At 37.1% G+C, this 27,498-nt stretch overlaps 2 protein-coding genes across 2 annotated transcripts in view; one reads left to right on the top strand and one right to left on the bottom strand.

The window, feature by feature from the left end:
- LOC135689836 (exostosin-like 3) overlaps positions 1–14,980 on the top strand; it is a 42,508-nt gene extending 27,528 nt beyond the window's left edge. The window contains exon 7 of the mRNA XM_065207201.2: positions 14,949–14,980. The gene's annotated coding sequence lies outside the window, so the exon portion shown is untranslated. The remainder of the gene's footprint in view (positions 1–14,948) is intronic.
- Positions 2,081–25,505, bottom strand: LOC135689845 (phosphatidate phosphatase LPIN3). Its single transcript, XM_065207211.2, has 23 exons — positions 25,007–25,505; positions 23,236–23,424; positions 21,054–21,272; positions 20,438–20,542; positions 19,917–20,017; positions 19,390–19,519; positions 18,708–18,747; positions 18,252–18,295; positions 17,850–17,923; positions 17,196–17,318; positions 16,898–16,959; positions 16,623–16,716; positions 16,056–16,125; positions 15,528–15,569; positions 14,992–15,033; positions 13,805–14,038; positions 12,728–12,946; positions 12,063–12,169; positions 11,083–11,197; positions 10,562–10,624; positions 8,821–8,861; positions 7,426–7,603; positions 2,081–2,852 (listed from the first exon to the last, which is right to left on the bottom strand). The coding sequence occupies exons 1-22, from the start codon at positions 25,184–25,186 to the stop codon at positions 7,435–7,437; spliced, it is 2,463 nt and encodes an 820-aa protein (XP_065063283.2). The 5' UTR covers positions 25,187–25,505; the 3' UTR covers positions 2,081–2,852; positions 7,426–7,434.
- Positions 25,506–27,498: the final 1,993 nt, after the last annotated feature.

Below are 27,498 nucleotides of genomic sequence, written 5' to 3'. Positions count from 1 at the left end.
CATCGAAATACTGATCATTTTAATGAGTAAATGCTCGACTTTGTGCGACTTCGAGACTAAATTTTCAATTTATGTAAAGAAAAACCAATTTTTTTCATATGCAATGATGTCAATTAAAAATAATTTAGGAATTTTCTTGAGCACAATAGTGACAATTTTCAAGAATATTGAGACTCAACAGTTTCTGGCATTCTTATGAAAACTTCTGTAAATTGATAATAAGAGATCTGACAGAGGAGAGGGTAACTGCTGCAGTACATGGAATCCTCTGCGAAATACTTCCTCCGGCACCGTAGAACCCCAGCTTTCCACATCCCTATGTATGTGGAATACATAGCAATAGCCGAGGGGCGATTCTCTATTGCAAACAGCGTACGAGATTTTGCCTAAAACAAAAGGATTTCTGGGGATTTTCAGATAAAAAAATATGGCTTTTCACAAAAGGTGTACGAGATTTTCTTAGAGTGATTTGCCCCTCAGCAATAGCCTATTGAATAATACAACAAATGGAAAAGTAGATGACTAGCAGTGCCTGGACTTGCTTATAAGATGTAAATGGAAAAAACCAAACAGCACCTGGCCTATCGACCCCTATCCAATTATCTGCATACTTGAACAATGTTCGACTAGAATTCAGTAATCTACCTATTTGCGACCAGCCATTACAATGACTGTGTAGAGCAGAATTTTACTTGGACGTGTAATGCATTACTTTCAGATAGCTTTAGCCGCAAAAATATTTATCTAATTCTTCAACAGTCACGAATTTCCTTGATTGATCGCTGATAGTGTAAAAACTGGTGTGCCCTGGTGCAAAGTGTCCATTTCATCTAAAGTATACTTACTTCTGTCTCTAAACAATAGAAAACTATGCCCCAGTTTCATCATGCCCCTCAATTTTGGAACAGGCTCCGACTGCCCTGTGTGTATCAAAATGTAACAAAAATCACTTAAAAATAACTCGTGGAAAAAGTTTTAATATCTGACACCCCTACCCAGCTTAGTTAGCAAAGGGGCTGAGCTTTTATGCTTAACACCCATGCTACCCGCCATGCGCTTTATTTTAGGCACTTAATTCATACCCGTGTCGCGGGTTGCAGGTCGGAGCAGATATTTGATTTATTTACTAGATATATACATTTACAAAATATGTGTTTATCGCAATGTACATATACCAACTTAAAACCCTCTTGTCCTTTCTATTCACCAGTGTGTTTATCGTTGTATTCACTTTCCAAAAAGTTGTCGTGGTGAAGTAAGCAAGGCAGGTCTCAACTCTCAACCTAGTTAAAAACTCTAAAAGATTTTCAAAGGAAGAAAATATTTATGTGGTATAAGAATATTTGTGAAAATGTCTTTGTTAGGCTAGTGCACGTGGTAGTGGGTTCTTTTTTCGTGAACGGCGAATCCAGTGTCCGGCGAGTCCAGTGAGTCCGGCGAGTCCAGTGAGTCCGGCGAGTCCAGTGAGTCCGGCGAGTCTGGCGAGTCTGGCGAGTTCCGCGAGTCTGGCGAGTTCCGCGAGTCTGGCGAGTTCCGCGAGTCTGGCGAGTTCCGCGAGTCTGGCGAGTTCCGCGAGTCTGGCGAGTTCCGCGAGTCTGGCGAGCACGCCTATCGTCAGGTAAAAGCACCAAATCATAACTCCATTGTCTGTGTTCGGACTGTGAAGGCAGTATGAATTCAGCGGTGTCACCCTTGAATTCTCAACAGATCACAGCCAGTACACAGAGCCAGAACTTGGTGGCGGGGCTGATTGAATAAGGGATATTTCAATAGTTGTACAGCTGTCGTTTTACTTACACATCAGGATGTGCATCTAAAAAAACACTTCTCACACGAGGGGGCGCTAGAATACAGTTAGGTTAAGACGATTTCAGACTAGTCACTATATTCTACACAGCTTCCACAAACAGTTTCTGATAAATATCCCTTCTGTACATTCTTGATGGCACAGTAAATAAAGAGCTAGGTAGCTGCTTTATTTTGGTCTATGTTGCACGGCAGGTAGCCTGCTGAAGTGCAAGGAAAATCTCTAGGTGTCCTCAATACGAAAATGCGAAAACGCAGAAAACAAGCTAAAAAGTAGAACTCGCCAGATATGTTTCATAAAAGGTAAACAGACGGGGTTAAAAAGCTCTTTGAAAGCAATATCCTATATCAGTTAATGTATTTACAACAATATCTTGAATTTAAGATTTCTATACATTCTATTTAGGGGCTGTTCAATAAAAAAAGTCACACCTTGGGGGTAGGTGGCTCAACACGTTTTTCGTGATTCTCCATGACGGTAAATTAGGGGTGGGGGTGGGTGTTACTTGATTCAAGTTCCTGGCATCACGGTAAAAAAAATCCGCCCGCCGCCTTAAAGTTCAACAGTTCGAGTGGCATGCTATCGATGTTGAGGAGGGTAATATTTCAGATAAAGTTCATGAAAGTGGAACACTGTATTGGATGATATAGAACCAATTTGGACAAGTGACTGATAATAATGGTATGTGTTTGCTGTTGCCACGTTGACATAAAGTTATACAAACTAGATTGTTTGTTTTGTTGGTACAAACTGTAGTTAAAAAACATATGAAAGAGGAATAAGATTTCTTCACCTTATCTTCTATCCCTATCATTACACTAAAATTTCGTGTTTATTAGGCAGAGAAGGGGGGGGGGGTGTTTGCCTCAAAAAAGGCAATTTCAGTGTGACGTAATTGTGGAACAGCCCCTTATCATTTTGCCAGTGTTCAGCACGATTCATATACTATTCTGTTCTATTTGACAATTTGTATCTGCTTGTGAGCTGAAGTTGATTGTGATATTTGATATTCCCACGCCACAGTAGGTCGTCAGTTTTGCATAGTCTGAAAAAGATACAACAAAAAGTAAATAAGTCAAAATAATATAAAGTAACAGAATTTGCGTTTCAACTCAAGTTCCCTAAGAATACTCCTGTCAACTTTGTGGATGAATTATTGTATCATGTGTTGTAATTAAGTCAGAGACTATCTTGGCCTAGATACCTATAAATAAAAAAAGTAATTTTAGGGAAAATAAAGGCTGATGGACTTTCTTTGTTGGCGCGAAAACTGAGCTACGCCCCTTTGAGAGTGATTTAAATGAACACTCTACGGTGGCTTAAAAGGAACATGAAACTATCAAAAACTTGTTGCAAACAAAAATGGAAATTGCTGCAAGTACAATCACCATGTTGAAAATACACACAACTTGCCACACAATATATAAGTTGCTGCGTATACAGAAGCGTTGCTGCGATTACAAAAAGACTGGATCGAGGCCTTTGAGAGTTTCAAGAACTAAAGACAGCAGAACTAACTGAGAGTAAAAATTAAAGGTTCACATTTAGTGAATACATGTGAGATATATCGAGGATTCTATAAGCCAAACTTCCATACTTGATCAAGTTTTGCATATTTCTAGTGGGAATTTACCCTCATTTGCAAGCTAGCATACGTAGCATAGACGAGACCAAGCTCATATGATCTCTCTCGTAACGCAAGGCGCCGGTCCGGTTTGTAACTCAAAACTACTGCTAGATTTTCTTACAAGGATTAGAGGGTGGCGAGGGAAAAAGCAGTCCTTTCCAAAAAAACTTAGATTAGGGGTATTTTATTGAGTTTAGGGGTTTTGTCTGAAATTTCTGCTGCAAACTGCTCGAAAAACGCTTTGTTTAACCCAGAGAGTTTGTTTAATCTCTGGGAATATGGCGCCCTGGCCCCATTGACTATGGAAAAATAGCACTTACATTGGATCATTGGCTAGAGGATCAACGAAAGGAGGTCATATAAAGAACGAGAAAGATTCCTTTACCACGTGGTCACAGAACACGAACTGTATCAAAAAGATAAAAAGTGTCTATCCAAAGTGCCGAAATCCTTGAATGCATAAAACCATGATAAAACCAGTTGTAACGAGAAGAGAACAAAAACAACAACAGCCGGTGTCTGAAACCTAGGGCAGCTCATGACGTCAAAACAATCTAATTTAACCATTCGTTAGAACATCAGGGCAAAGGTTAAGATACAAGTCTTCGTCAAAGGCACGAGATGTCTGAAATATCTCGAATCAGACACAGCTTTGGGTAAATCACATGTGGTTCAGAGGACTGTGGGCAAACAAGGATGACGTCATGGCTCAAAGAAACACACAAGTTTCCAACTTGAGGAGAAAAGGGATGCTCTTAGATAGCTATTCATTAGACATAAACAAACAGAGCCTAGGATAACATTAACTTCAGGCCAGTCCCTACAAAACCCAGTCTTATCAAATGTTTGCACTTGCTTAGCCTACATCTCCAAGAAAAGACATCCCACTCGCAGACTATTCCCTCGAAGGTGGCTTTTGTCACAGGTAATACTTTCTTGATGACCAGGTTCTATTTATCAGTAGAAATAATCAGCTTGAAAAGTGATCTTTTGTAAACAGAGAAAAACGTTGATACTTCCAGTGCATAGATAATAATGGTATTTATGGGTGTGACACGTTATATTTCCAACTAAAAAGCCCCATCTCATAGGGTGGTTGGTACCCCTAGGTCAAATGTCTGGTGCAATCAATCAGACGCTGAAAACAGGAGATTGTACTGGAGTTTAATAGTTCTCTAATTACCTTTCTACTTTCATTTGAAAGGTACTCAGGGATTGGAGTGGCTCCGGTTTATCAGCAATGCAAGCCAAAATGGAGTACGCAAAAGGGGTCCACCCAGGTCAAAGTCTCATATAAAGGGTTCCCCTGTTGAGTATCTGCATGTGGAGTGTTGAGTAAAAAGATTGATTTCAGCATATCAATAGAGGTGAAAAGGGGTTGGACGGGAAAATGTCATTGCAAAAGATGGTTGAAGTGAATCAGCAATTGAATGATACTTTTGTCTATTCTCTTTTAATATTCAGCTGAACATGAAACCCAATTTAACAACTAACTGAAAGACTCAATCGAAATTTTTTTGCTATCGACAAACTGGCAGGATTCTGAAAACAACTTTATCGCAGACATCTAACAGATTGGCAAGTTAAATTAAATAAATCACAGATAATCTCGTTACGAAAGAGCTCAAGCAAAAGAGAGGGTATTGACATGGGGATAAAGTTTCATTGCAAATAACAGTGTCTGCAAATCTGTCTGAGTTGAGCAACAACCAGGTAACAATGGTAAAAGGAAAAGCAGAGACGGTGTTGACAGTAGAATTAACATTAAGAACTTGAAAACTGAACGAGAATAATCCTAGTGGGTGATTGCCTAACAGTGATCACAAGGGTATCACTCAATCATTCAAGAAGTCATATGACAATCATATGATAACCCACAGCAACTGATTGGCTAATGTGCTTGGTTGATGTAATGATGACGACTGATGATGACGATAACAATAGCAACGGTGATGTTGATTGATAGGAGCCGATCATGATTATTAATGATTATTGATGATGATAAGAGATCTTGACCGCCCCTTGCGTTGTTCTTTTGGGTTGCTGGTATCCGCAAAACTGATGGAAATATCAACAAAATCTATCAATATCAAGTGTTTGTCAACGACAAGGACGGTAGTTTCGACAACTGTGAAATGCAAGGGTGGCGGAGCATATCTTTGATTGAGGGGGATGCTAAAATGTTCTGGGGTCCCAACATGCCACTGTTTGGTTTTAAGAATATTTAGGGAATCGTTAGGGGGCTTAGCGCCTTCAGCCCCTTTCCCCTGCTTCTACTGTTCCTGCTGCAATGTTGCTATACTAGTTTAAAAAAATACTATCTGGATTACATTTCAAGCACAAAAGGTAATACCTGAAAACCAAAGATAATAAAATCCAGTATCACTTGACTCTACCCCCCCCCCCCCTCCCCTTCAAGTGTAATGGGGTTTTATTAGATCGACAGTGAGAGATTGCGTGCAACTCGTATTGAAATTATGAACTTACTAATGATTCTAAACAGCGATTACAATATATACAAACAGGAAGATTATCATAAGCATAATTAGCATGAATTAGCGATTGGATTCCAGTCCTGTTACACGAGAAAAATGTTTGGTGCTTCAAACTGAGGGTGGAATGCACAGCCAGAAAAAACACTACGCAAGAAGGTAATAATGCTATAAGAAATCAATGACGTGCTGACGCTTTAGGGAGGCCGAGATAGATTGGCTGATAACAGGGAGGGGGGGGGGGTAGCTTATATTGGAGCTTTAACTGCAACTCCTGCATTTTTACTCCTTGTTAATTTCAATTATGAGCAGCCCCCCCCCGTGCTCTTGACTTAATGTTTGTCCCCATACCTTTATATCATACAGCTTACCAAAAAGAGAAAGAAAAGCAGGGCCGGGGGTTTAATCCAAGAAAAGAATGAAAAGACGAAACACCAACAGTGAAAGTTACTATTAAAGTTTAAGCGACCATTATCTGTTTCTCTGTTTGAAATTACTAGAGCCAAGCGAGCAGACATCCAATTCGGTGAAAATATTACGGTGAAAACACTACTGTGTAATATGTTAACAATATGCGAGCAGATGAGAAATAAAGAGAACATATAGAGGTAACAGCGCATAATGTACTTTGACTGTAGACTGTTTGGAAGTAACTTGTAAGAAAGATCTTGAAGTAACTGCCAAGAAAGATGTGAAAGGACAACTTGTAAGAAAAATTGGGAATCATAAAACTTGCAAGAAAGATGTGGTTTAACTTCAAAGGAAGCAGTAGCGTAGCCAGGGTGATAAGATTAGGGGGGGGGGGAGGCGAGCTGAACGATGGTTGATTAGGGGTCCGCACCCTTTGGAACGCCAGTAAACGCCCCTTTTCAAGATATTTTTTGCGCCCACTCACTCTGTTACTGCAAGGGGGATGTTGAAGTTACTTGTAAGGAAGATCTGAAAGTATATAACTTGTTAGGAAGATTTTATATCAACTTATTAAAGGAAGATTTTGAAATAACTGTCAAGAATAGAAAGAGGCAGATATTTATCTCGGCACTAATTGAAGAATTATTTAATGTACATTGAAATTTTAAAAATGTTTCACGGGTATCTAGAGCGTTATTAGCAACGTTTCAGAGAAAATCTTTTAAGAAAATCATTCTGAAATCTAAAATTGGCCAGTGCTCCAATGCGAACGTTTCAACGCTCGTTACCCGGAACAAAGAAACTCAAATCAAAAATTGTGAATTTAACAAGATATTCTGAGGTGTGGAAGATAAGGTAAGGTAACAACTGGTTAGACAGGTTCAGCATGCTCAAAAATTTATCATACTGGGCCTTTCAATCGAAGTAATTTAAAAAGAATAATCATGGCACTGAAAGTGCGAAATTCTTAGTAAAATCGGAGGTGTTTTTAAAATCGTAGCTAAACTCCCCCGCTCTTCAACCAGTCAAATTTCCTTTGCTACATTGAAATAACGAAGTATCTGAAAATAAATCTGATAAAGACTCACGGCAATTCATTATAGACCAATATTCTCGTCATCTGATATGGATAGGTTATCACCCACATCAGGGAAGGGTGTTTTCCAGTAATTGAAAGTGGAAAAATCTGAGCATATCTCATCAATAGCCACTGAGTCAATGGTTGGTGGAAAGATCTGATCAACCAAGCTATCAAGCTTTGCATACCTAAAATAGAGGGAAGCATCGCTAAAAATTATCGCTAAAAATCATCGCTGAAAATGGAACTATGATAAAGAAAACGGTAGTCAGTCACTTTTATCTCTATACTTTTATCTTAAATTGGCTACGTGCAACAAAGGCATAAACACCATGCAAAGGAATTCATAACTATGACAACGAGAGCATTTGGTTGCAATAAACAAAACAGGATAATTGTCCTAAATTGTCCTGTAAGTGTCAGCAGGCTACTGTCGGCCTAAAGACATTTATACATTTATTCCATTTATACTGGGCTTAATAAGAAGGTGTAGAAGTCTAAAGGGTATATTTCATGGTGATAATAGATATGGCCTAGCAAATAGCAGCGTGAGAACATACGAGCATGCTACTTTCAAAATACATGCATTTTTGTAAGGAAGTGATTTAAAAGATAGGTAATACTCGAATTGGCAAAAACTTTGTGACTTTTTAATAATGGAATACCCCTGTGTAACAACCCCGGTGAAAATAAAAATTTCCTGACCGGGGAGTCCCCCTTCGAATAATCGAATAACACGCGCATTTTACTGTTTCCCCACGTCCCTTGCAAGTTGAGATTTTTAGTCCCAGGCAGTCTCAATTTCCCCCTTTGAACGACACCCCAATCCCCGTCATTCTGTGCCTAGCCATATATACCGGCTATCCTCGTGGAAAATATCTCCGCCGAGCTTGTTACACGGGTGTACTGGATGGGAGATGCGTTAGGAAGAAGGAAAACTGAATCTTTGTATGCAAACATTTCGTATTATTGGCAATTGGCAACGGTAAGCAAAAGTAGTTACATGAATCTTAAAACTGTTTTCTTACACTTAATATTTCAATTAAAAAGATAAAGTTTCGTTCAGTTGGAGTTAACCCTTTACATGTATAAAGGTCGTCATTTGTTTTTAATTATTAATTCTTACTTGACTTCAGCAATAGGTTAATCAAGATGTCAAGAGGTCAGTATTATTTTGTGTATTCCGATGTGGCCGTCAGTTATGGAATTTTCAGTACTGAGCCTAGAAATGTGAGTAATGTCAACAACACTACGGAAGGCGAAGGATGAGACAGGGCCTAAATTTGAAAATCAGTGAAGCTCCTGCCTATCAATAGTTGAATAACAACATGTTGGATAAATCAATAATGCATTATTCGTAGTCCAGGACGTGCAACAGAAATAGTAAACGTAATTGAAAACTCACGAAGATGAGAATGCACATGTCAACTCATGTTTGATTTCGCCCTAAAACAGAGAAAATGGTCAAGTAATTTTTTAAGATATGAAATACATCAAGGAAATTTTGACTAAGTAAATAAACATTACACTATATGCTTAAATTAGGGATGGTTATCTGAAAAGTTTATTGAAGGAAGAACGAAATCTTGCTAGTTTCGTATTTTGGTTCTGTTAGTCGAGAGGCGAGATTGTAGTCCTAAATATAATCTTTAAGTTGGATTCTTTAATCTTTGATGTTTGGTTCTTCTCAAAACAGTAAATTGTAAATTTCAAAAACATTCTAAACTTTACTTAACAAAATCACCGGAATAGAAAGCAGATGTAAGATGTATATATGAAATCATTTAGGAAAATAGCTTTAGGAAACTGCATACGGGGATGTGGTGCAGAAATATAACGAAAAAGTATAGCTATCTTGTTGTCTTATTGTACAAAGGGACTTTCACACCTCGAGTCTTGTGTCCAAAAAAGGTGTTAATTTTCTTTATTCCTAGCCTACTGAACTATGCAACAGGTCGACAAAGGGCGTCAAATAAAGACAGTCCAAGGTGATAGAACCTGAAAGACCATGGTTTTCGAAAGGTCAAAGTATCGTACGATGCATTGAATTCGGCTTGTTTCAATTTTTCCGGTGTAGTCCGGTATAGTCAGTTGCTCGAATTAGGCTAGACCTCCAACAATGGTTGCAGTATGTGGAAAAAACGAATTTCTTATTTCAGATCTTCATAAATAAACATATGTTATAGTTTGGTGAAAATATTGGCAAGTAGTACCAGGAATCGAGAGCTTCACAAACAGTTCGATTATACAAACACTGTTCTTCTCCTGTTTAGGAGTCAATAGGTCTTTTGAACTGCCATCGAGTGACTTTTTTCGAAGACCGAAACCAAATTTTCAAAATGACCCCTGATCTCTCTACAACACCCTTGCATACCCAATTTAACATCCCTGGCTATTTCAAGCTACATATACAAATATCAATTTCTAGCTACATAAAACGACTAAAAGGCAACGCTCTGTCAAGTGTCGAATTCTTAGGCCATACCGCTATCAAAATTATGGCCTAAGTAAGATTGATCAGAGGGAATTTACCTGCTGAATCAATGCTTTCGGAATATTCCTTTGTCTTTCGTTTAAGAAAGTGAGTCCTGAAACTCCATCGATTCGTGATTATGAAGAACTCGTAGAGCAAGCATTACTGGTTTCGAATCAAACTACGGACGTTGTGCAGTCAAAATATCCTCCTTATCCTACGGCGTGCCACATTTGCCTTTTATCCTATCGAATGATTGCGAAATTATTCAACCACGCCCATTCCAGTTTTGACGTCAAAATACGCGTCACCTTCTCGATGAGCCTCAAAATCACGCACGTTTTTGGAAAACAAAAAGGAGATTCCCCCATCCTCTACGCATGGTACTAAGACTTCCAAGAAATGATACCTTCCTTAACGGTATTACCGGAGAAGAGAAATGAATGGCCGTCAAATAGGAAAGATAAAAAAAGCCGTCAAATAGGGAAATACACTCGAACCTGTCTTTAATGGTTGCATTGTGCATTTGAAGGGTAATCATGCCAGCCCTGCAAATGTTCAAGGGGCAGGGCTTCAGAATCTGGGATATAAGATTGATCTACTGATCTGTCAGATTCCACGGAAAGATCTTGGCTTAAAATAAATGAAAACTTGCAAAGAGCCAGAACAGTACCTTGTAATTGATCGTAAAAATTCGAGATATCGGAATGCCAAGAGCTCTGTAGGCCCAAACATCCTGTTAAGAAAAAACATAAGCATAAGCTATTTCCGCAGAAGACGTTGAATTTGATCTTCACGTTTATATAATGTAGACTCGCACAATCATGCAAAAATTGTTTTAACAAGCGAACGGACTGGTTGTTTAAAAAGCTGAAAATTGTCACAAAAACAGGAGCAGATCTGTTGGCAGGCACACCTATGGATATAAGTATGCCTATGTTTTGGTAAAAAGTTTCAGATTTTTTTAAAACGTGATTAGGAACTTACAATTTTAAAGAAGATGTTGATATTTGGGTTATATTTGGAGAAGAAGATGAAAAAGTTGTTCCCTTTAAGTAGTAAATACATTCAAGTCCCACCATATCACCCCTTCTCTCCCAAATCAAAATAATTAACACAAAATAGAAAGAAGGATTGATCAACCAAGTATGTGTCTAAAATTTGGTAAGGACAAAAGTGTAGTTAAAGACTCACATTTACTCGGTTACCAAATCCAGAGTAGAAAGGGCTTCTGTTTGGTGGAAATATTTTTTTTATGTCCTTCAAACATGCAATTTTAAACTCTTCCGGTTTCTTCTCGATTACTTCTCTAAAACCCAAATTCAATTCATTTAGATTTTGCTTTGGAGTTACAGAAAAATATGAATAATAATATTTGTACACAGAACTCAAACATCCTGATCCTTAAACGAATCTTCAGATATATTAATATGAACATTTGGTGCTTAAATTTTACATTTTTGTCACGGAATAAAATGGAGGCAACTTACTGCGAGGGGAAGACACGATGGGAAAACAGTTCGTGCCTTGTAATTGAGATTTGTATCCTTTTTTTAAAAAACCAACTCGCGTATACTAGACTCGTTTGACCTATTATACTACAGGATACACTCAGTTCGAAAAATTCTTCAAGCACTTAACACACGTACCCTGCCTCATAGAGATGAAGCATGAGCATAAAGAAAGAAAAAGCAAAATAGTGGGGGTTAAAAAAAGCAAACAAAGTTTCTGATAGCCCTGGGTCAAAAAATTTCTTCACAGTCGACATTAATGTGCATTACGTGATTGACTGGTGTTCGATACCAGTATAAGGTTCAGTGTATTGAAACCAAGTAAGCTAAAGGTGCCAGTGCATTGGTTGGTATACGATATCAGTAACAGATCGTAGTATTATAACAAGGCATAATTTTGTGACATCATTAGAAGAAATAGATGGGCATTGAATGTGGCTTTTTTGCAACTGTTCACCTCTATGTAATCATACTCCGTTTCAAATAGTCATACCATCAACATAAGTATTGGTAGTTTATTTTGAACCTTAAGCCCTGAGGAAAAGCAATTTTGAGTCTGAAAATGTTGTTTTTAATAAAAAATAGAAAATATTCATGAGATCCCAACAAATTTGCTTTGGCTAGTCTGAAAAGAAAATTTAGCAAGGAAATTATTCATCTCACTTCTGAAAAGCTGTTACGAGGGAAGTTGGTGAGAGGAGAACTGGTCCACTGGGAAGTCTCAACTCTCCTTGTTGAACACTTCGAAGGAAATTTCTGGTCAGTTCAGCCTAAAAAGCAAAACAGTGTGTACTTGATGATAATTATAAGAAAACCAGGTTAAAATGTGTCAAAAAGGTTGTATAGTGAAGATGGTAAATTCTTATTGTAAATAATGCGTGAAAAAGACTCGTGTGTAAAACAGATGAGAAATGAGGGATAATACAAACTAAAAAGCGTGGCTTGTTCATTGACACAAATTTACAAATTGTACACGAGTGCCTGAGTAGCTTCAAACTCACATTAAAATTCACAGTGAATTAGGTAGCTTCAAACTCACAAGCGAGACTTTTCAAATATAACCCTGCGCAAAGAAGTATCAATGAAATGACAACGGCAAACCACAAAGAATACCACTATCTTTAAAGGATGTTACATCTTACTGCATAAAATTCCAGTTATCTGAACCTGTTTTTCGATCGAATCTTTTGACAATTTTATCTGGGGTTACATCTTCATAAAAGAAATGTTGTAATGCGATAGGTTTCGAGCTAAGAAAATGTTATTTATCGCCTTTTACATTAAAGCGATTCAGAATGGCAAAAGCATTAAATGAATGCACAACAAACCTGGCCAATTGCTCTAGCCGACAAATAAACAAACCGGTAGCCATTTTTTGCTATATTAGTAAACAGTCCAGTCACACCTGCTTGGGACCAATCTTTTCCAACGTAGGGTAAAATCTGTCCGAAAACGTCCGACCTTGTTATTGTCCCATCTATATCTGATATCACTATATTGTCACACCAATTCCATAAGAATATCTTTGCAGTACAAGAGGCTGTGCCCTACAAGAAAATTGCAACGGCATGCTTGAAAAATGTGATAGGCAATTACGAAAGACAGATGTCCTAAATTGTAGGTTTGAGATAACAAATCTAAGAAGAATACTGTGAATTGGGGCATTCAAAAGACAGCGAATCCAGGGAGGGTGAGGGGAAGAAAGTGAAAAAGTGGAGTAATTTCCCCTACTTTGATTAATTTAGTACATAAGATTGGATTAACTCGCTGATCATTTTTATTAATAACTTGACAGTATTATGTAAAAGATGGCTCAGTGGTTAGTTAGGGTCGCGAACTACAGATGAAAGAGTCATTGCTATGATCAAACTTTCAGATGGAGTGAGAAGAGTTACCAGTTCTTTGTAATTACAGCTGAAGGAATCTCGAGATGCAGGGACGGATTTAAGCGTCAATGATGGGGGAGGGGGGGTGTTAAATAATGATGGGATTTTGGTCCTACACTTCTCAGATGACTGGAAAATGATGGAAACGCACATTTTAAAAATTAAGCTTCTTACTTCAAGGTAACGAAGATAAGAAGATAAATAAAAAAAATTCTTGCATTGTTTTGTTACTACTGACCACTAAAAGATGCTTTTACCGAATCACAGTAAAATTTACGGAAGGAGACAAAAATATGGGGAGGTATCGCACCTTCTATACCCCCCAGTTATTCCGTCCCTGCCGAAGTTTAGTCGCATCGAGAGGAAGGACCAGGGCACTACACCACAAGTATCTCGGTGTCCTAAAACTACTTTCTAAAACTAGTAAGAGCAGTTAGAAAAACTAATTGGCCAGGAAAAGGTATCCAAAACGACAAAGGCATCTAAACCATCAATTTCAGAAAAAAAAAAATAAACTACCTGATATTGAGTAGTGACTGAAAACGTAATACTGTTTTCACCATCTCTAAGGCCTAACGAAGCCCACTGACTCGAGGACAGCCTTGTCACCTTTTTATATCTATCCTTTGTTTTTCCTCTTTGATCGTGATGTGAGATTACATCAGACTCTGTAGACGTATCAGATTTAAAAGACCTGACCCTATGGGGTCTTTCAGCTTTCTTTGCACCGATTTCGTCTTCATCTGATGAGTCCTGGTCGGATGAATCGAAAAGCGTTTAATCATAAGACATTTTCACGGGTTATGATTAAAAAATGTATTTCACAACATATTTACTACACAAAAAGGTGACTACATACTACATGTTTTGCTAAAACTTCGTAGATATAACTTTGAATAAAATAAATGCAAACAAATCTTCTAAAACCTAATAATTAAATCCCTCTAGAAACAGGAATATAAAAAAGTTGAAACTCTTAGATTATGTAGTAGGGTCATGTGCTGAGTCTGGTGTTAATGCGACAATAGTAAAGGCTTATTTCGCTTCACATCGGACTCTGCTCGTCAGGAGAAAAGGAGAACTTTTTATCCTTGTAATAAAGCTGGGTGGGTATGAGCATGGCAAAAAGACCTGGTAATGCTTATTGCATTCACAAGCATCCCATTAACTCATTTGTATCTACATTTTATTTCACCCTGTAAGATTTCCAAAGCAATTTTGATAAAGACACACAACACGAAAGAGGTTATAGCTATTTACATAATCCCAGATTAAGCAACACATCAAATAATTGACGACGTCGCCGATAGGCAGCAAAATATTTGAGATAATATTGAAAATTAATAAACCGTTTTTTGCATGTGTTTTAATCTACTAGTGAGAAAAAACAAGGAGACATTATTATAACACTGTAAAATGGTCTTGGGCAAATGTACTTAAACATAAGACAGTAATGTGACTATAAAGCTCCTCTAATTGAAAAGGTTGAAGTGCCCAGTTTAGAAGAAAATTTCTTAAGGGTAACTAAAAGAGTTGCGATAAAAAGATGCTGCTTTTTCCTAGCACTGTAAACATTGCAAATCAACCTGTAATGATCTGTTTAGTTGACTCATTAAGGTTGGGGTTTGTGGGTAATAATCTGATTTCACTTCATTCATTTCAGATATCTGCAGAAGACACCCAAAGCAGCAAACGGTAAGTGTTACCTGTTCGTCGTTCGTAGTGCGCCAAGAAAACCAGCCTTTTCTCTGTTAATAAAAGCATCAAACAATTATTCTCATATATATTAGAAGGCCGCTTATCTTGCTTTTGGAATTTTTGTTTCCCATTAAGGTTTAGAGCAGATGGATTTGGGATATCTCAGGATATGGGAGGGGTGGGGGCTCAAGGAAATACAATTTACTATCTTGACTTCGAATAAACGAGTTTGGGATAAAAAGATTAGACAGTTTCAGTGACACAGTCATTTCTGATTGACCTATAAAGGGTTGCAGATTTTTGACATAATCTTCTAGGTTTCTCTGTCTCAAATTCAGCTATTTTACTTTTTGGTGCCCACGAGGTTGTCAAAAATACCTTCACATTTGCCAGATGCAAACTGATCGAGGTTTGAGCTTAACTGGGGAATTTTCTTGCTTAGGACTATTATTTCAATAAACAAACACGGCTTTTGATAAAAGTTTGCAGAAAAGCAACGAAAATAATTCATGAAATATTAAAGGTTCAATGGAAGATCACTCACTTTTCTAGGCATATATTGCTGTTTTAATGACTTAACTGTTTCCTGAAAAGAAATAACAATGTCAGGCAATAAATTCTGTACACCCGTCTCGACCTTTTAAAATTCCCCTAAGAAAATAAAAGTGCAAAAGGATTGGCTGCTAAGTCATATGGCCGACAACACAAACAAGGTCATTTGCAACGAGGGGCAAATCACTCCAAGAAAATCTCGTACACCTTTTGTGAAAATCCTATTGTTTTATCTAAAAATCCCCAGAAACCCTTTTGTTTTAGGGAAAATCTCGTACGCTATTTGCAGGAGTGAATTGCCCCTCGATTTGCAATAAGCGAATCACAACTAGCACATATAGACCACACATTGTTGGTTGTCTGGGGTAGGTTTTCAAAGCTTTGGCTGATTGGACGGCAGAAGAAAGAAAATTTTCTCGATGTAAACTGCAGTTAACTCCAACATCTGTCTACATTCCGTATTACGTGTATCATTTGTAACTTTAAATCCATACCTCTTAGCATTTAAATGCATACTTACCCTATGTAGTGGTTTTCTGTATGCAACTAATGCCATGACGTATGGAGCTGCAACTTGCCAATTATAATACCTGTGACAGAAGATAAACATCAAATTTTGATACCAAACATCAAATACCTATTGACATGAAAATCGTCATACACAGAAACGAGACAGAGATGTTCCTATGACAACAACAAATATTCAAGACACTTGCATCTCATTACAACTGCAGTGGCGTGGTCACAGGAGGGAGGGGTGTCAATGATCCTCTCTTTTGGACCATTTCTTTGAAAAAAACAAATTCTTCGAGCAATCCCACCAAATTGTTAAGATTTTGAATGCCATTATCCTAATCAGAAACAAAGATAAATTGAGATACTCTCAAAGCCAAGATAAAAAGTATGTCCCTAAAATTTATCCTAAGATTCTTGCACTTAATACGCCCCTACTCAATCAACTGCGGCAACCCAGCTGCTTGATTGATTTTTTGCTTGACTGAGAATTGATACTGAATTGAGGGTGCTAAATTCGTGGTAAAAGACAAACGGATACAATTAAGAAGATTGACTCATCAAATAAACTTACTTGTTGTTCATTTTAATGACTAGTTTGGGGTCATTTAAGATGCTTGGGTTTTTGCAAAACTCTTCAAATGAAACCATAGCCTCCCTGAATTTCTCTGAAATGAGACAAACAAAAAATAGGTTTCCGCAATACAAACGCTGAAAATTCAGAAAACGTTTTTAAACCTGACGTAATCGCATAGATTGAAAAGAGCGTAAGAAAGACAAATAGTTGATTTGTAATTCTTGAAAGACCTGAAAACGAAGAATGATTGAACACCATGCATAGCTTGTTACCTGAGTCAACTTTTCCACGCTTTAGGTCACCGCACAGAGATAGAGATACGCTCGCATCGAATCTGCAAAGAATAATTCTTGGTGTTACCCATAGTCAACAAAAGAATTAAAAAAAATAGTTTCGAAATTATTTAACTCATGATAACATGGGATGCGCTGGAAACAAATTGAAAATAGTTTTCCTCCAAAAAACCAGCACTGGATTGAAATTGATAAAAAGGACTGACAAATGTCCTTGTCAGCATTCCCAAGAAAACTCAGTTTTTAACTTCTTGCACTTCGTTAAATCAAGACTCACCCAATTTCTTTCTCTTGATTAGATTTTTTCTTATCTGTAGTTTTATAGCTCTCAACAGGAGACACAGGTTTGGAGTCTTGCCCTATTCCAGAGTCGATATCTATTTCTGGATAAGATGATTGCCTGCATATTCAATAATAGAAAATGAAATATTAAAATTGCATAGAATAAGCAGTAAACCGAATAAGTCATCCGGCAACGAGAAAAGAAACAATATTGAAAGTTACTCTTAAAGCAAAACCATTTGAAACGAAAAAACTAGGTCTGACAGCCCTCCAATTTTCTGGTAAAATTGGTTGTTGATCAGTAAAATCAAGGGACGAAGTTTTCATCACCTATGTGTTCATCGACAAATTTTACTTTACCTAGTCCTTCAGCTCCCTTTTCTCAGAAAGGCCAGGGAGATTAAGGTACGCTAATGATTCTATGCTCTTCAAAATTTCTGAAAAATAACACTTTCTCGGTTATAGTCACATTTGCACAAGGTCATTTGATGCGAATTGGTACCGAAGATTTTTCCCAGTTAAAGGTACCGAAGACTTTTCATGAAATATGTGGTTCCGATGTAATACAAATTAAGAACCAAAAATGTCCCAATTATAAAGCAAATGGGACCTGGCTAGAACCTTGAACTGACAAAAAATTAGAACTTGCCTGTTGAGATACAATGCAGCCACTTCAGCATCAGCTTGTAAAACGTCGTCAAGGTAGAGACCCTCAGAGAGATGCTGGTAGCAAACAAAGGAAAAATATTTTCGGAAATGGAAACAAAGTATTTATTAAAGTAATACTATTTCAAGAAATCTCGCAGAAAATCTAACAATTTTATTTTCTAAGTAGAAGCAGCAGATTCTTGTGGAGTAACCAACCTAAATTATTTTAGACATTGAAAACTTCTCATAGCACAAACTTCTCATGCTGTATCAATATTTTTGGTATTACCAAATTGCTGTTTGGTATTACCAAATTGATGATCTAATTTCAAAGCTCTAGACAGTGGCTTACAAAAATATTTGTACTAAGAATTAGGCTTTTCCTAACAGAATAGATTCTCACCTTTGATTTGCTCTTTGATGTCTTCTCGGAGCGCTTCTTCCTTCCTGAGTGGAAATAAACTTCGAATAAACATATAAACAGCCAATAACTTAAACTAACATACAAATAATTAGATAAACAAGATCACCTGAGTATGCAAAGAGCTTAAAAGCCCATATCTGCATGAAGTTTTACGAGTCAAATTCATTGTAGAGTATGTTTACAATTGGTACTTACTTACTAGAGACCCTGTACAACCTTTGGCAAGAGAGGGGATTGCATAGCAAAAAGAAAAACAGGGTGTAACAGTGATGGCAACCTTTTAGACACATGTTCTAGCCATTTTATTTCTGCAGTCTTGTAGAAGCATATTCAAAACAAAGGACACCCTCTATCACCAGTGTATCAGATTCTAATGATTTCTGTTATCAGGAAGTTTCTATGTACTTGAAGACATGGGAATACAACAAAACTAACCAGATTCATTTTGTGTCCCTCTTTCAATCTTCACTGGACCCTGCAATGAGTAATTGCTCACAACAAAGATTCAAAACAAAAACTTAAGGTATGATCAAAACACAACATTATATATTTTCAATTTTGTCAATATTGATCACATCAATACAAAATCAGTTTTTCAAACCAGATAGCAGCAAAGGGGCAGTTGCACCAAAACTGTATCTGAGCTGATTTGAAAATCATTTCTTATTCATGTCCATATTTTCTGACAGTGGCAGCCCCAGCAACCCAAAGGCCTTGCATGGAGAGACACCCAAGCTTGATCAAGTGCCTCCAATGCATCTAGCAAACTCTAAGAGCTCAATCAATTAAACACTCATTCCTACTAACCCCGTTAATACAGTGAGCTAAATTGTTGTGTAAGGTTATATTTAAGAAATCGGATCAGTTCTTGACAATATCTGACGATACTGATAATCTACATTTTTGACATTCCATAAACCAAGTTGCAAATGGCCTTCCACCATAAGGGGCATCAAATTTGTTTCTGGTAACTGAGAAAACGTCTCATCCCCAACCATCAAATTTGTAAGAATCTTGTGGCTAACATGTCCAAAAGAGCCTATGAGACTGCTTCTCTCATTTCACACTGCCATTGCTTTCTGAAATATTCAAATAAAAAAGAAACTGGATATGGTACCTGAGGGAGTTCTCCCCATTCCCAAGTGACATCTGTATCAGCTTTAACTCTTTCCTTCTGTTGGGCTGTGGCAATTTCTGCCTCAGTGTCACTAAGAACCATTCTTGGATCAACCCTTTCTTTTCCACTACTGCAAATAGAAATGGGAAACAGGTATCACATTATATACATCCAGGCAATATATCTTATTCATTAGTCTGTTGAATGATACAAAGGTAATTGCTTCTTATACTGCCCTGTTTCTCATATTCCTGTTTCACCACTTGTTACATAATACCATAAATCTATAGATACAATTTAAACAAAGATTTGAAATTCTTTCATCTAAATATGTGTATGCTATTTCATATATTCCAAAATAATTGCTTAAGAGCAAGTTATTAGCATCAAGTAATCAAGCCTCCCATTAAAAATTTCTTTGCTATCTGATCAAACCCCCATCTACCATTTCTATACAACTTTTTTTTACTCCTGCATACTTGGATGTACCAGGCTTGGTAGATAAAAAATGGAATCTGAAATCTTACTTTGTGGTCCCAACTGAAGTGCCAATGGGAACATCCATATCAGAAAATGGGTATTCCCCTGTCAAAAAATCCAGACTTTCAGGGGAGCAAGCAATGGAGAGCTGCAATTAAGAATAAATACAGGTTTAGATAGAGGATGCAAGCTGGCATGCTAAATCTATTAATATGAATGCAACTCGGCAGTTATTTAAAAAATTCAACCAATTTTCAGAACAAATCATAACTAGCACTGTTAGAATTTTAGGATCCTTTTCTAGATTGTTAACCTTGTAAATTTCTATATATCAGAGATTCAAATTGATTAATTGTTAGTTTTAGTTGTTTATTGATATATAATACAAATGTAGAAAAAAAGAATCATATAAACTAAGAGAATTTCTTAGAAGTAGAGGTCATCCGAAGTTAAACAAATCAAGAAATAACAAAGAGCTAGCTTATTTAAAATCTTTAGAGATGAAACTTGTGAAGTATCTTAGCAAAAAAGAAGTTCTTTATTTCTAAGAAAATTTAACATAAAATACCTGATCATCACTGTCAGACATTTTTCTAACTCTGTTATTGTTTCCATTTGGAATGGGAATGCTAACAGAAGGTGTAGGTCCATCTGGAAGTGCCCTTGCAGGACTCTGCAATAAGAAATATTCCAAGATCTTAAATTCATTCATTTTTATCAAATTACAAATAATAATTTACCAAAATATTTGATGGGCTGGACCTATGAAAGTGTCCTTAGGGAAAAGTGCTCTAAAACTATCCATTTTGAAAATTCTTCAGATGCATTGAAAATGTTCAAAAGTAGTATAGCAGAGGTTCCACATTATTTGCATATACTATTTCACAGAACATATGAACCACTGTCCTTTAGGATAGCATGTTATTTAATGTATGTGCAAAGGAAAAACTGGAGTTGCCAAACTAACAAGTTTCTAGATTTAGATCAAGTGTATCATCTAATGGCACATCAGTAAAACACTCATAATCTAATATCTCCAGCTGGTAAACAAGCAGCATAATCTTTCAACAAATAATGATTATGACTCTGCGGCTTTTTAATTTTTGATTGTCCATCTTATCTTTGCACAAATACTACAAGATTCAAATACTTTGAGGTCTAAATTTGATAAGGAGAATAAATACCACATTCTGATGCTTCTCAGGACTATCCAACTGTGTGCCATCTTTCTTTGGGGTGGGAGGGCTACTTGTTTCTTGGTTTTCATCAACTTGTTTACTTTCAGCAGAAATTACTGGCACCAAAAGCCCTTCCTCGCTCAATGAATTACTTGTCCCACCTGGTTCTTGACCCCAGCTACCATAAGTAAATGCTTGGGTTGAGGTTTCAATTTCCAGTTTATCCTTAACAAAAGGTTGACAAAACGGGAATTAGTACAAGGCAACATATTCTTCGCATTTGTTAGGAATTTGATTTAGGTACATATGTATTTTTTAGATAAACGAGAGGCATTAGTAGTATTAATTGGTTTCAGCCAGCTTATAATCAAATGAATTAAAAAGCAATTGCTTCTTTGACTTTAAGCTCTCAAAATACATTAAAGTATACAAATAATACCAATAAATAAATACCAACAAAAAATAAATAAAACCAATAAAACAAAGGTCATAGCATATCCAAATATATCAGGTAAACCTATCTAATGAAACTATATCTATGAAACTTTCCTTACATCTCTCCCTGAAATAATTTCTGTCAATAGAAATATTTTTTAAATTTTGTATGCAATAGTCCCAAACTTAAAGTAATGACAGCTAAAGACAGCAGCATACATCATAAATATAAAGTTTCAAAACCCTTTAAGTAGGTATGCCTTCCTAAAAAGTTAGAAAGGGGGGCTGTACTGTAACCAACTTCTAGAAGCCATACCCAAGACCACACCTATGGCCACATCCTATATATACTTCCATTAATGATAAAGATTCTCTGCTGTGTTATGAAATCATTCAAACTATTTACCAAATCCAAAAGACTGATAGAAAGTTGCTCATTAATGGAAAATCAGTAGCAAAAAGGTTAATTCCAATTGCCAAGTAATGAATTCACCAAACCAAACATGCACTGGCTTCTATACAGTGGATGAGCCCCACTCCACGACACCACTGCCTTAATCCTAATCTCCATCAGAGCAAAAATCAGTGAAACAAGTGACCAGCAAACAGAGAGCATGGATACATGATTATTTTACACCCACGCCCTGGTCGCTGCGTTTCGCTCAGTAGTTCAATTTGGTTGAACTTTTCGGTGATCGCCAATAAAAGGTTACGTAACTCTATGCAGATTGCAAGATTGCAAGCTGTAAACAGTTGTTTTCTCAGGCAGATCAAGGCTGATCTGAGGACACCATAGAAAATATGGAAATGATGGATCTCACATTTTTAATGTTAGGTGAAAATATAGAAAAAAAACCCATGATCGCAAAGTTTCATCTCCAAAATAATGTGATGAAATTTGTCTTTCTTTTAACGTTCACAAAATAACTTTCTCGGTTTCTGGACTCTATGTTTACTACTTTCTCTCTGTCTTAAAGCTAAAAGAAACGCAAAATGCTGTCTATCTGCCATGTATTTTGCTGATTAAATGCACCTGAAGTCACGAGAAATGAAGAGGGAAACATCTTTTCATGCATTTCGCTAGCGATCAGAGGAAAGAATGGAGATTCAATTGCCAGCTGTTCGCTGGCAGCTGCGTGCGCGATCGCTGAGTTTCGCTTTAATGGAGATAGGCCTTTAAAGCCTAGCTGCTTCTGGATATGCTGGTTGTTTGCTAGTTTATGGGTTACACAGTATTTTTTCTGTGACCATAAAACACCATTGAGGTTACTTTTCTAAAAGACTAAATCATGCACCACCTGTTGATTGTGCACAGGTGAATTACGCCTCCAGGTCTAAACAGCTTAATTGTTATTTATTCTCTTATGGACTCTGTCTATGGTGAGGTTGCAGAAAATGCTTTATCCTGGTCTCTGAAAACCTATCACAAGGAAAGAGTGTCAACTGATCCAACTGTTTTTTACAAAACTTATTATCAGTGTTTCAAAAAAGGGATCCCATGGTTTCAACAACTTATCTAACATTACAATAATTGATCTCAAAAAACTAATCACTTGTTTAAAGATTCTTACACTCCAAGAACCAGACAAAAGATAGCCTTAATTCTTTATAAAAGTCTATGGCAGTCCATCTCAAGTGGCTGCTGCATCCCTTCTATAGAAAGACAAGTACCAAATAGGAACAAGATTCATACAAGAACACACAACACTTAGGGGGGTACAAATGCCTGAAATAATTTCAGGCAACTTCTTACCTGCTCTTTTGATGCCTGATGCAGCTGCTTCACACCTTCACGCATAAGATCATCCATAGAAGGAATAGGAGAAGTTGCCAGTTCAGTGGGAAAACTTTCTTCTGGACATTCTTGGACAAAAAATGCTTCACCAGCATCTCCTAGCTTCATGTGTAAATCAACATCTTGATCATTGACAGAAATATCAACCTTGAACAAGGATGGATAAAATCATAAATCAATCAACAGTTGATATTTATTTATTAAGATTTATCATTTTCTTCTGTTTGCTTTCTTTGCAGTTGTGCTACATGATTTACAAATTCAATGTTCATGTAAAGCTTTGGGAGCATGGTTGTTTAATATTACATGGTTGTATTCTTAAACTGTGTGATACATACCAAAAACATATAAAACAAAAGGAAGATATAGGAAAAGTTTCATAGCTATTTACAATATGATTACACAGTAAACATAACTGAATTCTTAAAACAGGCAGTGTTGAAAAAACAGGTAGAGTTGAAAACAAACAGGCTTCTGAATAGACACTCTCTCCAGTCTGAGTGATTTGCTTTACTATGTTTCACATTGAGCTGCAACCTTGAAGCAAGAGCTGATTTGCAGTGTAGATTATTGGAGAAATTGAGAAAAATTGGAAATTATTTACTCAGCATTTTGATAGAAACATGGACTGTTACTGTAAGTGATTTGGTGGAATTGTTACTTGTGACTTTGCCACTTCAAGGGAATCCTTATCATTTCAGCAAAAAAGGCTGTGCTGTTGTTTGAGTTGATCCTTTATTAAAATAAGGATTCCACTGTTTAAAGAAATGTTATCTTCTGTTGTACATGCTAGTATTTATTGTGGAGAGATTGATGAAATCCTTGACAAAAACATTCCTAGACAGTTTTGGCAAAGCAACTCGCAAGTTCAAAGATTAGAAAAAAATTGGGGAGATAAGCCGCTTTGACCCCTTGATGCAATGGTGGAAAAATGGTGATGTGGGGGCCTTAAGCTTTTATAAGATATTTGGCACTTAATTTGGTGAAAGCCCATCAAGGTGTTACCTTGTGAGACAATCATTGGTCTAAGCTACATCCCCACTAATTGGAAACCTGAATTTCTGCAACAGCTAGATGCTATACTCCTGACTATATCACAAGAACCTTTCTGCAGATTTGATCATTGTGCATAAACATAGAAGATATTGCTGATTAAATATTTCTCCAATTGCTTTAATATGATGAAAGCCCACTAAGATTCTACCTTGTGAGACAATCATGTAATTACATTTGTTTTATCTTCACAATTCTTCTATAGAAAAACAGTTATTCCATGAAAATTAGCACCACCCACTGGGCATGGTGATAGAATAACGCATCAGTAATCCAAAGAAGAGAAATAATTCACAGACATTTCCGCATCGTAATCTAATCTCTGGAATGCAAAACAATCAGTTACAACTTGGGTGAGAAATGTCGCTTCCTCCTTTATTCGTAAACGGGACCTGAGGGTGAAAAGAAAGCAAGAGCTATTGCGTATATTAGTTGGACTCAAAATCAAGTTGTCTTGCGTGATGGCAATATTCCTGACATCAAAGTGAACATAATATTGAATTTCACGTCCATTCATAGCCAGGTCAGGGGTCGTTAACTTTAGAGTGTCTGTTTATGAAAAATACCTGTAGCGCAAAAAACAGCAATGTAATGTAACGTCCAATTTGCAAATTGAGACACGTCCTATCTTTACACAAATGTCATACCATATGCTATGAAAATGAGTGTAACTTACCACTTTTTCTCTAGCTCGAAGGACACCAAGTTTTCCGAAACGAACATGAAATGGACTCCCAACAAGACTTCCATCTTCCTGACGTACTACTATTACATCTATGGCCCCTGTCAGCGTTGCAGGGTTGATGCCATCGTAAAAACCTTTTACATTTGAAACAAACCCTTTGAAATAATTCATTGGTAACTGTTTTTCTTTCCTTAGTCTCGGCTTAAAAGTTCGGTTTCTCTTTTCCACAATATTTGTGCCCTGACTTGGGAATCTTCTCTTCTTAGGCCTTCATTTTGTAGTATTTGATCACAGGGTAGACATCTACAAATAACAAGCTTGTTTATTCTTATGTGGTAGACCGATCTTTAACCAAATTTAAGGTGATTATACTCGTGCTCCAGCTTCCGTGTTATTTGTAAAGGACGTCCTTTATCCGTGTCTTTCAACTTTCATTTCTGACGGCCAGCATCAGATCATCTGATATCGTACCACAGCAGAACAGGCGCATTGGTTCCCCGCAGTACCCACTAAAAGGACAGGTACATTGCTTAGCCTTGAGCGTTAACAAACTTCTTCCTCTCGAAGGTAGGGGCGTTAAAGGGAGGGGTTTATTGAATTTAAGGATAATTTAATGAAATTTAATGAGAGTTAATTTCACGAGGGGCTTTTGCATTGGCTGTTACTCCTGAGTTGATTATTGACTTTTATTCATATTTTTGGTCTCAAGTGCCACGCTTTCTCGTGGTTCTCTTGCATTTGCGTTACTCGTTTATTGGAATTGCGAAGTAGTCTTGGCCTCCGGGGGTTTTGTTTAGTAATGCTAGGGCAAGATTTATGGCGGATCTTATTCTCTAGGTTATTCTTGGGGGTATTTAAGGTTGGTTTCACTTTGCTTAATGAAAGGCGACAAATATAGTGTGCTGTTTATTTTCCCGCCCCCCCTCCCTTTTTCTTTTTCTCTTGATGCCTTCAATAAAATTTCTCGTACCTTTAGGCATTCCTTTATGCTGTTAGCATTTATTTGGATGCTATTAGGTAGGACTGGTGCATCGGCTGTTAGTGGAGAAAAGAGTCTTTTCTTGTCCATTCCCTCCCCTTTATCAATTAAATTTGGGGGTTACTATAGAAAATTCCAAAGTAACCTCTTCCTGTTTAAATCAGTGGTAGGTTTAGCGATTTGTGCCGATGCACCAACGGCCCAACTCGCTCTCGATGATGTGGGAACGTAGCCTCATGACTGATTTTCTGATGTCTAGGGCATGATTTCTGAGGGAGCTTTTTCCCTTCTTTTTTGGTATTTTATTCACGAGTTAGTAAATTAAACTAAACTAAAAACGGACATAAACTCTTTTTAATAAGAACACACTTCACAAGAACACAGTGGCTCGATTTGCAATAGTAACAAGACCAAAATGATAAGACAAGAACTACCCTGCGCGTCACAGGCCATCACCACCCAGGTGCAACTACGAACCATCCATTTCCAAAACGCCAAATCGAGCCAAAAATTATGCAAAAATTAAGAACATAGAGCCAGTGGCAGTTTTAAGGGGTATCTAGGGGGCCATTGCCCCAGGCCCCGCGCTTATGATGCTAGCCAAAAGGGGCCTTACAACTAAGAAAAAAGATAGAAATTGTAAAGAAAAAGGGTCCCACAGATGTTTTAACGCCGGGCCCCGCAGTCCCTAAAACTGCTGCTGCATATTGAGATAGCAATTGCTATATTGTGGTAAAAATATGGCTATATTGAGATAGCAATTGCATTCGTTGTCCGTTTGTCTCCAGCAAGTCCACGATTCTTTGTTGTACTTTATCTGGTCTATCTGGCTCTTATTCATCACTATTTTTCAAAGTAGCAATTTTGTCACATGGCATCATTATTGTAATCCGGTATGATACACATTCGGTTGCTCCTTGTTTTTTGGTACAGCTATATTCAAACACAATGTTTTAGCCTTGTAATGACTTGAATGTCTCATATGAAATATAATGATCGATCAAAGACTGTTTTTATTTTAATCAATTTTTTGCTTAGCTGAATCATAGACTGTGGAAAGACTGATTGAATGGTCAATTTTCCACATGAATTTTGATCTTCTCGTTATCATTTAAACAGGAGTACGAGTGATGTTGAAAATCTCGATGCAATGCTATAGCAACCGTCCGTGTTTCAGGTAAGCAGGCTAGAAATGCGTCAATAAGCGATGGCTTTTGTTTAAATTTTTCAGTGGCAATTGAAAAGTTTTGGAGACATACAAACGGAATATTTCAATGAATACAAAATCAATTTGGTATATAGTTCAAAATTTCTTTAAATACTTTGAAAATCTTTCCAAATATAACTTTGAGAAGAAATAGACTGTCTAGAAAATAAACCTTGAAATTATTTTCCATGGACGATTCATACTCGAAACTTCAAATAAAGTTCATTATAAATCAATTGTTTTTTTTCAATGCACGGTAAACATTTAATCAGGTGGGGAAACACAAAAAGTGATTGT

Source organism: Rhopilema esculentum, chromosome 5 (genome assembly GCF_057945365.1).
Source record: "Rhopilema esculentum isolate cy_ngs chromosome 5, ASM5794536v1, whole genome shotgun sequence".
NCBI classification, from domain to species: domain Eukaryota; kingdom Metazoa; phylum Cnidaria; class Scyphozoa; order Rhizostomeae; family Rhizostomatidae; genus Rhopilema; species Rhopilema esculentum.
The sequence above is the reverse complement of the archived record's forward strand: the minus strand, read 5'-3'. Positions and strand labels throughout refer to the sequence as shown.